Source organism: Oculina patagonica, chromosome 9, assembly GCF_052425735.1.
Source record: "Oculina patagonica isolate OP01 chromosome 9, crgOcupat, whole genome shotgun sequence".
NCBI lineage: Eukaryota > Metazoa > Cnidaria > Anthozoa > Scleractinia > Oculinidae > Oculina > Oculina patagonica.
Window position 1 is genome coordinate 30,722,327 of NC_135766.1, and position 12,460 is coordinate 30,734,786.

General features: G+C 40.1%; 1 protein-coding gene across 1 annotated transcript in view; it reads left to right on the plus strand.

The window, feature by feature from the left end:
- Positions 1-12,460, plus strand: part of LOC144664650 (uncharacterized) — a 28,767-nt gene that overhangs the window by 11,638 nt on the left and 4,669 nt on the right. Inside the window, exons 12-18 of the mRNA XM_078525820.1 lie at positions 703-784; positions 1,601-1,680; positions 3,382-3,657; positions 4,283-4,339; positions 5,638-5,751; positions 8,572-8,688; positions 10,581-10,669. Coding sequence (XP_078381946.1) covers positions 703-784; positions 1,601-1,680; positions 3,382-3,657; positions 4,283-4,339; positions 5,638-5,751; positions 8,572-8,688; positions 10,581-10,669 — 815 coding nt within the window. The remainder of the gene's footprint in view (positions 1-702; positions 785-1,600; positions 1,681-3,381; positions 3,658-4,282; positions 4,340-5,637; positions 5,752-8,571; positions 8,689-10,580; positions 10,670-12,460) is intronic.

Here is a 12,460-nt window from a genome sequence, read left to right on the forward strand (position 1 = left end):
ACGATCATGTTTGAAAATTGTCCAAAGAAATAGCCTTAAATTTTCAGGATGATCTTCTCAGTCAATCTGTCAGTTAGTCAGTCAGTCAGTCAGTCCGTCAGTCTGTCAGTCCTTCCGTCCGTCAGTCCGTCAGTCCGTCAGTCCGTTATTCCGTCAGACCGTCAGTCCGTCAGTCCGTCAGGCCGTCAGGCCGTCAGGCCGTCAGTCCGTCAGTCAGTCAGTCCGTCAGTCAATCCGTCAGTCAGTCAGTCAGTCAGTCAGTCGGTCTTCGTAAATATCCGAAATGATTTCCGCAACCGAATATAACAACTTACTCCGTAAACAATTCAAAGAAAACTCAATCTATCGGACTACGTGGAGAACAATAGTAACTGTTGCAAACTCTGTAGCGCTTAAGACATTGTAAATATTAGTTTTTAGTTTTTAGTTAAGTATTTTAAATATTTTTAGCTTAGCATTATTAATAGTATTCTAGGTATTTTAATTGTGTCCCCAATTAGTCCATAAGGGCTAAACACACAGACACGGTAATTAAGTTTCTTATCTTATCTTCAATATATATCTTTTAATTTGTCGCAATGCGTTACAAAATGGCGTGCATAGTCAAGCTAACAATATGTTATCTACATGTAGTAGTATTTTGCCCGAAATAACTAAATTTGATTAATATTTTCTTTATTTTTTTCTTTTCTGGCTTTTCAGAATTTCTCCCCGTGTTAAAAAGAAGTTTTCTTGTAGTGCCTGGCTCCGGGTTGGTGTTGTTCTGCAACGCCGATGTGCTTTCGTAGGTGATATTTATGTCAATAGCGTACTAGTCCTAATATTCAGTTATATTATGTGTTCCTTCGTCCAAAAATAAAGGTTGCAAAATTATTGATGACGTGATTTTTTTTTTTTTTAACGTTAATGCAAACAAACAACTTGTAAAAGAGCAAAGTGATTTTTGGAAAGACAACGACAACAACAATAACAACACATTTTTGTCGGTTGCTAGGGAACAGTGATAGTTGTCGTTTAAAACGCAAGCTCCAACTTCGTTCCCAAGGTCTCTCTCTCTCCCTCTGGGGACGGGAGAGAGATACCCTGGAAACGAGGTTACGCAAGCTCTTGTTCAAAGGGCCTAAAGGAGTAACATGGGCATTGGGATTTGCTCCTGAATTTGCCTTTTTTACTGGAAAAATCGGATTTAGGTCAAGGGGACTGTGAATCACAGAACGGGACGTAAATTTTCGGCAAAAATAGACTGGGAAATATGATTAGGGCAAAACTAGGGCTGGGAAATGGGATTTACCCAACCCCCTTCAGGACCCTCTATTCACCCTTACTCGATATGAACTTCTTTTCTAGTCTACCAGATAACGGAACTGTGTCCGTTTGGGATCAATTTAGGTTTCTGGGAAACTGCTCACCTACCCCTCCCCAAACCTAACATTTTGCCCAAAGCGATAAGTAAGGGTTAATGTTAGGTTTTGGGAGGGGTAGGTGAGCAGTTTCCCAGAAACCTAAATTGATCCCCCGTTTGCAGTACAAGAATTGACCGTTTTAGCCTTTTCAATAGCCACTTTAACGTAGCCTATTTTCATTATTATTATTATCTCAGATACTTTTCTTCAAGACGAAAAAAGAGTATCAATTACTGCTATTATTTGACACGAACAGACAGTAAGGTGCGCTGGACAGGTTAGTACAAATCAACTGGACGCTGACTTCTAAAGGTGAAAACTTTATAGTATTAAAACAATTTTCTACGCAGAGTAAACCTTTTTTTACTGTACCAATAAAGAGTGTTAGAAAGTTCGGAAAATACACGGGTGCAGTAGCAGCCCTATCTGGCAAGGCCTCGCATGAATGGCTCGCTACCCTTCGAGAGAATAGCAAAACAAACAGCAGGATCAATTTCCGTAGCACCCAAAACAATAGCAACTGCTACACTAGAGGACCAGTAGAATTACAAGCTTACGAGGGCTGCTACACTACTGAATTTCGGATCGTCTGATTGATTAGTCGATGAGTCGTATTAAATGAGATGTTGAGTTGACCCCTCGGACGTACAAGGGGGGGGGGGGGGGGGTGGATGCCACCCCCCCCCCCATAAGGTTTTTCCCAAATTTTGAAAAAATGATTTACTCTACAATGCTGAAACTTTCAGTAGCTGTTCATTCATCCTTTGCAGAAATTTTGATATGTCAACCATGTCTCCATGGTATTTGACGTTGCCATGGCAACGTCATAAATACAGGCAGGTCTTGCCAAAAATCGTCATTTTTAACATTTTTCTTGATTTTTTCCAGTTTTTTTTAAACAGAAGTGCAAAATTTGTTTATTTTTACATTCCCTAAGCATTCTGGCTTGATTTTGCATCAATTTCCGTTATTTTGTGACTTTCTAAGAAAATGTTGAAATCCAAGATGGCGGATCCAAGATGGCGGCCCTTATGACGTCACGTGACGTCATATGACGTCACAGCCAATTAAAGTTATGTCATCTTGTAGAGTAAGCTAAGGGCTTTCTTCTCAGTGCAAAATATTTTCGCTATGCCTTAATATAACGAAAACTCCGGGGAGGGGTTCCATCCACCCCCCCTTGTACGATGGTGGGGGTGTGAGTTTGCTTGTACGTCCGAGGGTTAAAGTTATCATGATTAAGTCGGATTTCAACCGAGCGGTACCTGTTAATGGCCCAATTGAAACCCACCCATTCTTAGCTTCTTTGCTACCTGCCTCTGTGTAGGCTTTTATAGATTGTGCTAGCATAATTTTTGGCATAATTGGAGCTAAAAAGCATAATTTGTGAAACGAGCACTGCCACGGCAAAATTAGCAATTTTTAGCACTTTTTGGAGCATAAATTCATAAAATGTAGTAAATATGGTGTACTTTCTACAGAAATAAATGAAATTTAGGTAGTTTGTTGTTGCAATGCGTGTTTTAGCTATACAATTGTGATTGTTAAGTCGTTGGAGGCATTTTACAAACGGTTTAGAGATGCGAGCAGCTAATTTGGACAGCTGACGGCCGTGATAAACTGCCATAAACACAAATAAATTTACAACAACAGTTTATTTAAAAAACATCATAATTTGGTGTCGTTATTGCGCACCTCTATGTATAGAATCTACGTCATTTTGTGAGCATAATTTCGGAAATCAGAAGCATAATTTGGGAATTCTGGCATAATTTTTGCATAATTTGGCAAAATTTTGAGCACTGCTAGTAGCATAATATGCCACTTTTAGGAGCACAATCCATAAAAGCCTACCTCTGTGCCCTCTCCCCCTGTGCCCTCCCCCTCCCACCCACCCTCTCCCCAACCCCTCTCGCCCAAGAGCCACCCATTTTCAGTTTCTGACAACATTCTGACTTCATGCATTTTCATCATCAAGGTCTTGGAGCTCGCTTGCTAAGTATCTTGGGTTACGACAAGAAAACGAGGACACTTTATGGAGTGGCAAGAAACCGACAGGTTTACATGAAGTATCAGTTGGACAAAAGCGCAAAAATTTACGGTATAGCTGAGGAGGAATGGTTACGAGTGAGGGACAGTGCTTCCATGATACATGCAACGGAAGTTCCATTTATGCCAGTCACGTATTATGACAACACAAACAAACCCGACGCTTGTTTGACAATCCAAGACGACAAAGGGAACTCGTGGGGTGGTGAGTCAGTCAATTGATATCCACCTTTTTGCATTTTTATTGCAAATATTTAACAATAATGATAATAAATTGGAGACATGGTGGCCTATGTGGTTAGTGCGTTGGATACTGGATCGAGCGTTCCTCAGTTCGAGCCCTGGCCGGGGTCCTTGTGTTGTGTTCTTGGGAAAGACAGTTCCTCCACATTTTTCTGTTTAGGTCCTGTTCTATAAGTAGAAAACAATGTTTAATACAACACAGCTGTTTTGGTTGATTTATTTTCCAGGAATAAAACACTGTTCCAGTCATTTTCTGTTGAAGTGGTTGGATTAGATGGTTGGTTGGTTGTTGTTGTTCATAAGTTGGAACAAAGTCGTTTTTAAGACATCTCCTTGACCAGTAGCACCTTCTTTCATCAGCATAATGGGCGCATCTTTACCTCGTAAACCGCCCACCTCCCCGTCCCTAATATTTTTGGGTCGCACTCGGTCCGCCAAGGTTTGAATCCATATTCGTACCTTGGCGGACCACGACCGAACGTGGCGTGTAAGTGGCCCAATGTCAGTAGTGACGATGCCCCGTGAATAGCTTACGGCATCCATCATATCTTACATTATTACTATACTTTTATTTCGTTCTTTTTTAGCTAGTGCATTTGGATTGCACTTTAACGGTCGACTGATTGCATCTTGGAATAGCTATGGTATGTTTCCCTTGTAATTTTATTGTTGATATTAAGTCCATGATTATTTCCTAATAGGTTTTCTGTCGATAACAACATAAGACACATGTGCCCATAAAATTGTCACAAAGGTTAACTTTGGCTTCGTGTATCGACGTACGTTGATTTTATAAAAACGTCTGTCTAACGCGAGATGCTGATTGCCTTAACAAAAAGCATTGATTCTTTTTACTCCGGTGCACCTTCTTAACGCAGACGCGCATACACGCGTACCATTTGAAACTTAACGTTCTCATTTTAGGCAGTTACAGTCAGTACAACTCGACAAGCAAGAGAATTGTTTAAAGGGACTGTGACACGGATTTAAGCCAAATTTAGACATTGGAAATGACCATCAAACTCGGTGAAATATAAAAATAACCTTTTAAACCAGTCAAAGAACATTTCAATAACACGAAAAAACTATACGGATGGCCAAAAGTGACGAAGATTGAAACAGATTGCAATATGGGTTTTTGAAATATTTTTGGGCTGAACAGTTTTCAAAGATAGTCTCGTTTGCTTGTAACTTCCCAAATTATAATGCCCAGGAGACACATTTGGTTGCAATAAAGCTTCGACTTTGTCATTTGGATCCATGGAAGCAGTTTCTTTGCAAACATTAGGTTTCATAGCAAGAGGCAAAACTTAAAAAAATAAACTTAACTCAGCCGTGTAACAGTCCCTTTAAATACATGAAAAAGTCCTCAGGCCGAGCTAACTCTAGCCACAAATCAGTAACCCTTGTAATTTACGCGTGAAAAATTCGTCAATTGAGCGATCAATGTTCCGCCTACAGACGTTTCATTATTTTCTAATCTGCTGTGACTGACATTTTTCTTGCGCTCTCTCGACAAACTTTAGAGGAAACAAAGAATAAGCTAGCAATTTTTTCGCGCGGCTCTTACAAAAAGTAATGCCTGTTAATAATAAAATACCGTAAAATTCCGACTTCGTAAGGGGTATTGGGTGGGCTTATAGACGGAGAGTCTTTTATCGGGTGGATGTAATATAAGCGGAATGAAAAAAAACCTTTTGAAACGAGCCACAGCAGCGTTGATCGAAATAGTAAAACATCATTTAGCCTTGTTTAGTGCTGTCACCCAGCAGAGGGGGGCTTTTATCCGGGGGAGCTTAAAACCGGATGTATTGTTTTTTTGTTGTTTTCAGTTATATGGGCCCTTAACCAGGGGGGGGGGGTTATAAGCGAAGGAGCTTATAACCGGAATTGTACGGTATCAAATACCATGTATAAGTTGGAAATTTACTTTCTGTTTCAGATAAAGATAATTGTCAACCCAATCCATGCCAAAACGGAGGCACGTGTCACGAACTCCACAATAGTCACACGTGTAAATGTCCTCTTGGATTTAAAGGAGAAAGCTGCGATCAAGGTAGACTAGCAGCTCAATTCAACTTCTGTCTGTAGGCCGGGTTAAACAAGGATGAGAGTTGATGAGAGTTTCGTCAACTTTCATCAACTATCACCAACTCGGGCCAAACGAGAACGAGAGTTCATGAAACTCTCATCCACTCTTATGAAAAATTTGAGCACGTTCAAAGTCGATGAGGGCGCATGAGAGCGCACGAGAATGAGAGTTTGAACTCTCATCAACTCTCATCCTCGTTTGGCCTGGGCTTGAGGCCCTGTCCACACTAACCCGGGTAAATTTGAAAGCGCATCTTTTTTTCTCCGGATAACGATAATAACGATAATAACGATCACGCTCCCAAGAGCATTAAAAAGTTATTGGATTTTAGAGACGCCAGATATGATCTGAGAGGAACCGACATCCTGAAACAGCCAAGGGTCAACACCACCACCTACGGCCTCAAATCGTGGCGTTGCCTAGCGCCAAAGCTGTGGAACTTACTTCCAGATTCGTACAGAACCAACAGATCTCTTAAGGCCTTTAACAATAGTATAATGAAAATTGACCTTTCAGGCCTTTTAACCTAATTTTAGTAGTATCGACTCATTTATTGTACAGCATATTGTATACATAATAATTACTTTAGATTTTATCTCATCATCCTGACTTATATATTTTTATTTATTTATTCACTTATTATCATTATTTTTATTCATTTTTTTCTTACTAATTTAGGTGGAATACCTGTAAACTAGCTGGTGTGACATTTCTGCAATGTCACACCTTATTGCTAAGTGTATGACACATTAAACGACTAAACGACTATTGTATTGTATTGTCCATTGTGAAACGGCGTTTACGGTCATCGAAATCGGAGCTTTTCAAAAACGCTCTCAAAGTGGACGGAATTTTGATAATGCACTAGTGTGAGGGGCGAAATCGGGCGAAAACGGAGCTTTTCGAAAACGCTGACGTCAAATAGTCATGTGATCTCTGTCAAAACAAAAGGTTTAATTAGTAAATAATAAAGATGGTAGATTTTAAGCTCGGTAATAAATAATGAAGATGAAGTGTTTAACATGTCACGAGCATGGGACAAAGAAAAATTCTGAGTCCCCGACGGGAATCGAACCTATGGCCTCCCAGATACCGGTTGGGCGCTCTAACCAACTGAGCTACGAGAGACTCATTGTGAGCGGGCCATTTTACTAGGTTGATAAGTGACACGCGTCCTGCATACTACTAGGATCAGCAATGTCCAATTCATCAAGTTTGTAGTAAATAATGAAGATGGTAGATTTTTTAAGCTCGGTAATAAATAATGAAGATGAAGTCTTCAACATGTCATGTTGAACACTTCATCTTCAAGGTTTAAATAGCTTAACAATGGCTCTGCGCGTGCGTTGCGACAATATGTGCGATGAGGCGTGTCGTTTTCAAATTTATCCGGATTAATGTGGACGGGAAACATGTATGGGGAGCAGGGATGGCGCAGTGGTGAGAGCGCTCGCCTCCCACCAATGTGGTCCGGGTTCGATTCCGGCCAGGTACCATATGTGGGTTGAGTTTGTTGTTGGTTCTCGTCCTTGCTCCGAGGGTTTTTCCTGGTCCTCCGGTTTTCCTCCCTCCACAAAAACCAACACTTCTAAATTCCATCGATCGGGATCCTGGGCCACAGGTCAGCGAAGACTGTACGTGCAACCCTCGTAAAACAAAGTTGATTTTTTATTTTAAACAAAGTTGATTTATTTTTTATTTATTTTATACGGCGTTTACAAATTTCTCCGGTTCGAAATTTATTCGGATTAATATGGACAGGGCCTGATACGGGTCTGTTCATTTCACGATTTCGAGTTGGAAATATTGCCTGAGAAACACTCAACTTGGCCTCAAAAGCCTCCTGGTTAGCCTAGTTAATTAGCACCAGGAATAATACAATAACACCCAGGTTAGCCCGACTGCGATTAGCGATTTCGGTTTGCTTCATTAGCAGTCACGTTGTTAAGTTAGGGTTAGCTTTCATATGTAGTTAAGGTTAATATTATTTCAGATTTATCGACATTAAAGGCAATAAACATAAAACAGAACTTTAAAGAAAATGAAATTTTGACTCGTTTTGTATAATGTAAGAACGCCTGCTCACAAAGGGTTGTTATTTTCTTTAATCACGCGAGTGCCAAGCGAACGACCAAACCAGGCCTATCTCTGCAGAACTCTGACTTCAGTATAGAACTGCACGGGTTGATGGTAGGACGTTGATCTCTCAAAAGAGAGGCTAATTTTCGGACACTTTTCATCTCATTTCAGACAAAGTTCGGACAAAAATTTGGGAAACTTTGCTGAAACATAGCTAAAGTAAACTTTCACCTACAAAACACGAATTAGACTAAATTAACATCTGAGAAAATTATAGTTTTACTGCACCCTCAAGATTTTCAGTACAGATACACCGACGCGAAAATAACACAAAGTACTTACCTTGGGCCCCGTTGGGTTTTAGTATCAAGCCGTTACGTATCTGAAGCCGTATCTCGACTAAACTTCGCCCCATAAAGGAAACTGAAAGCTTTGGAGCTCAAAGCGGCTCAATGATCTGCTACAAGACCTTCAAAAGGAATATATGTTATAGTTCCTTAGTTACAGGTCAGCTTCGGTTATTTCTGCCATCTCAAAACCCTTCCTTTACACACCGGGTTTGTTTGTGTGCTTAAAACAGTTATACTGAACTGTTAATATTTCGGACGCTTAAAAGTTTCGGAGGGTTTTATTGTCGGGCTCTTTTTTTGTCCGAAATTTGAAGTTATCATAAATAATTCTTTTTTGTTTTGTTTTTTTCTCCAGTGTATAACGTATGCGAAGAACACGAATGTGTCAGTAGAGCTACTTGCCAGATTACAGGATTCATGAGTCGCAATTGTACTTGCCTAGCAGGATTAACGGGCAGTTACTGTAGCGAAGGTATGTGCACGGCTTGATCAAGTTGGAATAAGAAAGAAAGGGAGTAAATACATCTTATTTGCCAAGCTCGAAGACAGTAATGGGAGGATATTGATCCCGAGTTTTGACAGTACAGATCGAGCACAGAAAAAATCTAAAGTCGATATTCGGTGGAAGGGGAAAGGGAAAAGCAACTTCCCAGTTATATCTTCAAAGGGGGGGGGGGGGGGGATGGTTTCGGAAAGTTTTTTGTTGTCAGCATGTGGTGTTTGCTATAAACTCAAACTACGACGGAAATTTTAAAGAAAACGTTGCGATCGAAAATTCCCCGTGCGGGGGGAAATTGTTCCTGCTCTATTGTTTCGAGTTTCTTTGTTTTACGTCATTGGTGAGCCCCATTTGCGTTGTAAATCGAGCTTCGTTCATTCATTAAGAAGTAACACGAAATCAAAAAGGCCTGCGTTTTTTTTTCGACGACGAAATTTAAGGATTCAAACATCAAATAAATCTTATTCCACGGCATTGTTGTTGTGGTTGCTACAGCTCTCATTTCGCGGGAAAAGATGGCCTACTGTGGCCCCTCAAAAAACCGCTGACTATAACGTGAACTGATCGCGTTGCAAGTTATTAGAGCATCGTGTATTCGGTCCCTGACTTCATTTGTATTCTCCCACACACACACACACACACACACACACACACACCCCCCCCCCCCACACACACACACACACACCCCACCCCTGACGATAGTCTTACAGTACGGTGCTGAGCAAGCTACTAAGAGATTTTTTGCAAGTATTCATGATTAACAAATTTAAAAAGCCGTTGAAACTTTACGCGGTCAGAAAATATGATAAAAATATGACAAAATATCATGATCTTCTTTATAGTTATCGACCCTCCCAGGTGTCTTGCTCGTGTAACAAATAAACGATATTGCACGGTGGCAGGAAGAAATGAATTTTATGTTTGAGTGCCACAAGAAATATCATATCTTTGAGCCAACGTGTAATGTTCTTTTTATTATATAGACAAAAGCCACAGAAGTGTCAAAAGCACAAACCTTCGGCGGCTGGATTTTCTTAAATATCTCTCGTTTGGTCTTTTTTTTTACTCCTTGAATTGTTTTGAGTCATGAGACGTTTCCTACTTCATTTCTGTATTTTCCTGCTCCTTATTACACGATTATAAGTCGGCTTCAAGGCATTTCAGGTCTCTATCACTCGCCATCTTTCAACCGGCGTTTGGCAAAGTTTGCAAGAAGCACAATGGCGGGAAATGACGTAATCGATATCCTCACTAGTGAGGATATGGAAAATACGCCACTGCAGTCCCGGATGAAATTTCGTACGAATTCTATCAGTGGTCTTTTTTCCAGTAAAACACGCGCTTGTATATAATGAAAAAAAATTTAATGTTGATTAGACCGGGGTGGAGGCGTGGGTATAGGGTCGGAAGGTGGCCGCAGAAGCTCTAATTTTAACTCAATGTTTCCTGGGGACCTTCTCGGATACATAACAGCGGTTTTCTCCAAGATTTCTTTCACCTTGGCAACCATTATACACCTGATTATAGAATCGTTGACCCATGAAAAGCATAAACCATGAACGATGCCACCCAAATGTTTACATCGGGGAAATTGGAAAAATAATCGTCGTCTTTGACAAGATAAACGTGATAATAAGACAGGTTGCATAAATCATGCTCTTAAGGCTCCCACAGAAAGATAATATCTTGGTTATCAATAAAAGGAACATTCCTAAGCTATCCAAGGCTGTCTAAACAGAATACCATTGAGTCGTATCGTTTGTGGTGTATGCTCTTCACAGGGTCACCGTTTCTTCAATTAGGCGTATATACAACTTATAACGGACAACTTTATGAAAAACTTTACCACTCCTATTATTTCACAGGGAAATTTTTGTCAGATGAAATACTTGGAAATTTCTCGGGATTTGACAATGGAAGTTACACAGTTAACATGTATTCCTTGAATTTGACGGTAAGTTCTAACATATGATGCATGAAATTGAAATGGTTTTGAAGTTTTGAATACGTAATGCGATTGTTTATGCCGCACTAATTTCCTTTATTCGGTTTCAAATTTTATAATTTTCCTAAACACCACTTTCTAGTAAGACGATTAATAAAATTAAGATCATCATTCTGAAGGGTTGGAGATCGGCTAGCATCACAACGGGGGCCCAGGCGCACGATATGAACGCGACAGTCTTGTTTGTCGCCCTCCCCCAACGGGAGAATAAATTGACAAGCGTGTCGGAGAAATAGAGGATAATACATGGTTGCGCGGAGATATGAAATTTATCTTCGAGTGTTCAAATCGATAGCGGATTTGAACACGAGATATAAACCTACTAATTACGATGTTTTTGACGATTTTCCGAAGGTTTCCGACCATTTTCCGAAGATTTCCGAAAATTTTCAAATTGTTGTCCGAAGGTTGTACGAATGATTCCGAACATTTCCGAAAAGTTTCCGAAGATTGCCGAGGAAGATCCGAAGATGTTTCGACTTAATATCGATTTACTTTGGCTCATTGAGCATTGCAACATGGCAAACTCTGCGAGATGATTGGTCAAAAATGATATCACACGTGTGGATATCATTTTTATCCACACATGTGTGATACCATTTTTCTCGATTTGCTATTACTCGCTAAAACACTGCAGTTTATTTAATAAAACAGTTTATCATATGACCCGTACGGACCCGCGCGCAATTTCCTTGGAAAATCATATGAAAAAAAGTCCCGTATGAGGGCCGTGCGCCTCGCTCTAGCAGGGCCGGAAAAACACGTACGGCCCTACTAGAAAAGCGTACGGCCCCGCTACTGCCGCGAGATGCCGGAATTGGAACCAGTCGATTCTACAGCTTTGAATTCATATAAACGATAGTTAAGATTTTTTAAAAAGCAAAGAATGTCCAACATATTTAATTTATCAAAACTTTACTATCTAGAAAGCGCTGTAGTTTGACGGCATGTTTAAATTAAACTTGGCAAATGAGGAAGAAATATTCCTGACAACAACAATAAAATCGAAATAAAAGCCGTCAAAAAAACAACATAATCGGACAAAGACCTGAAAAACGTATCCTGGTTTGAAGTCATGATAAACGTTGAAGAAAAATGTAAATGCGAAGTAAACTCAAATTTCTCTTTCTGCTGCGTAATCACAACAAACAAAATGCGAGTACATGTTTACTACTAACCTGCCGAGTGATTATGACACAGTTTCCCGCTTGTTTTCACGAAGCGTTTTAAGCACAATTTGGACATCAACTGTAATGCAGAGCTCAACATCGTCGAAGAACTAACGAATTCAAGGACTTAGCAGCAACATCAGACGTTCATAAATCCTACGATCCGTGGTAAACAAAACAAATTGAAGCCGAAGGGAAACGAAGCGAAGCAAAATCCTGAACTGCCAGTACAATCCCTTTCCAAGTCTTTACGTACTTTCATAGATTAAGATCTAATAGATCTAATGCTGTTTTAACATCCAAAATCCTTCTTGGTGGAAAATTGATTAATCTTCTCGTTCAAACCAATTGTGGATTTCGGCTCAGAAGAAACGTCGCTAAGTTGTGGCAGGATAAATTCAGTCTTCGCTGAGAGACGAGCACGACTAGCCGAAACGTTGTGCAAATTCTTTGTTGTAGTCCTTCATAAACGTTTCCTTTGAAATTTCTACTAACTGCAATCATGTACGAGGAATTTAGTCGGATTTAAATCTTCTTGGAATGGAGCTAAAACTAGAAGATTTGGTTGACA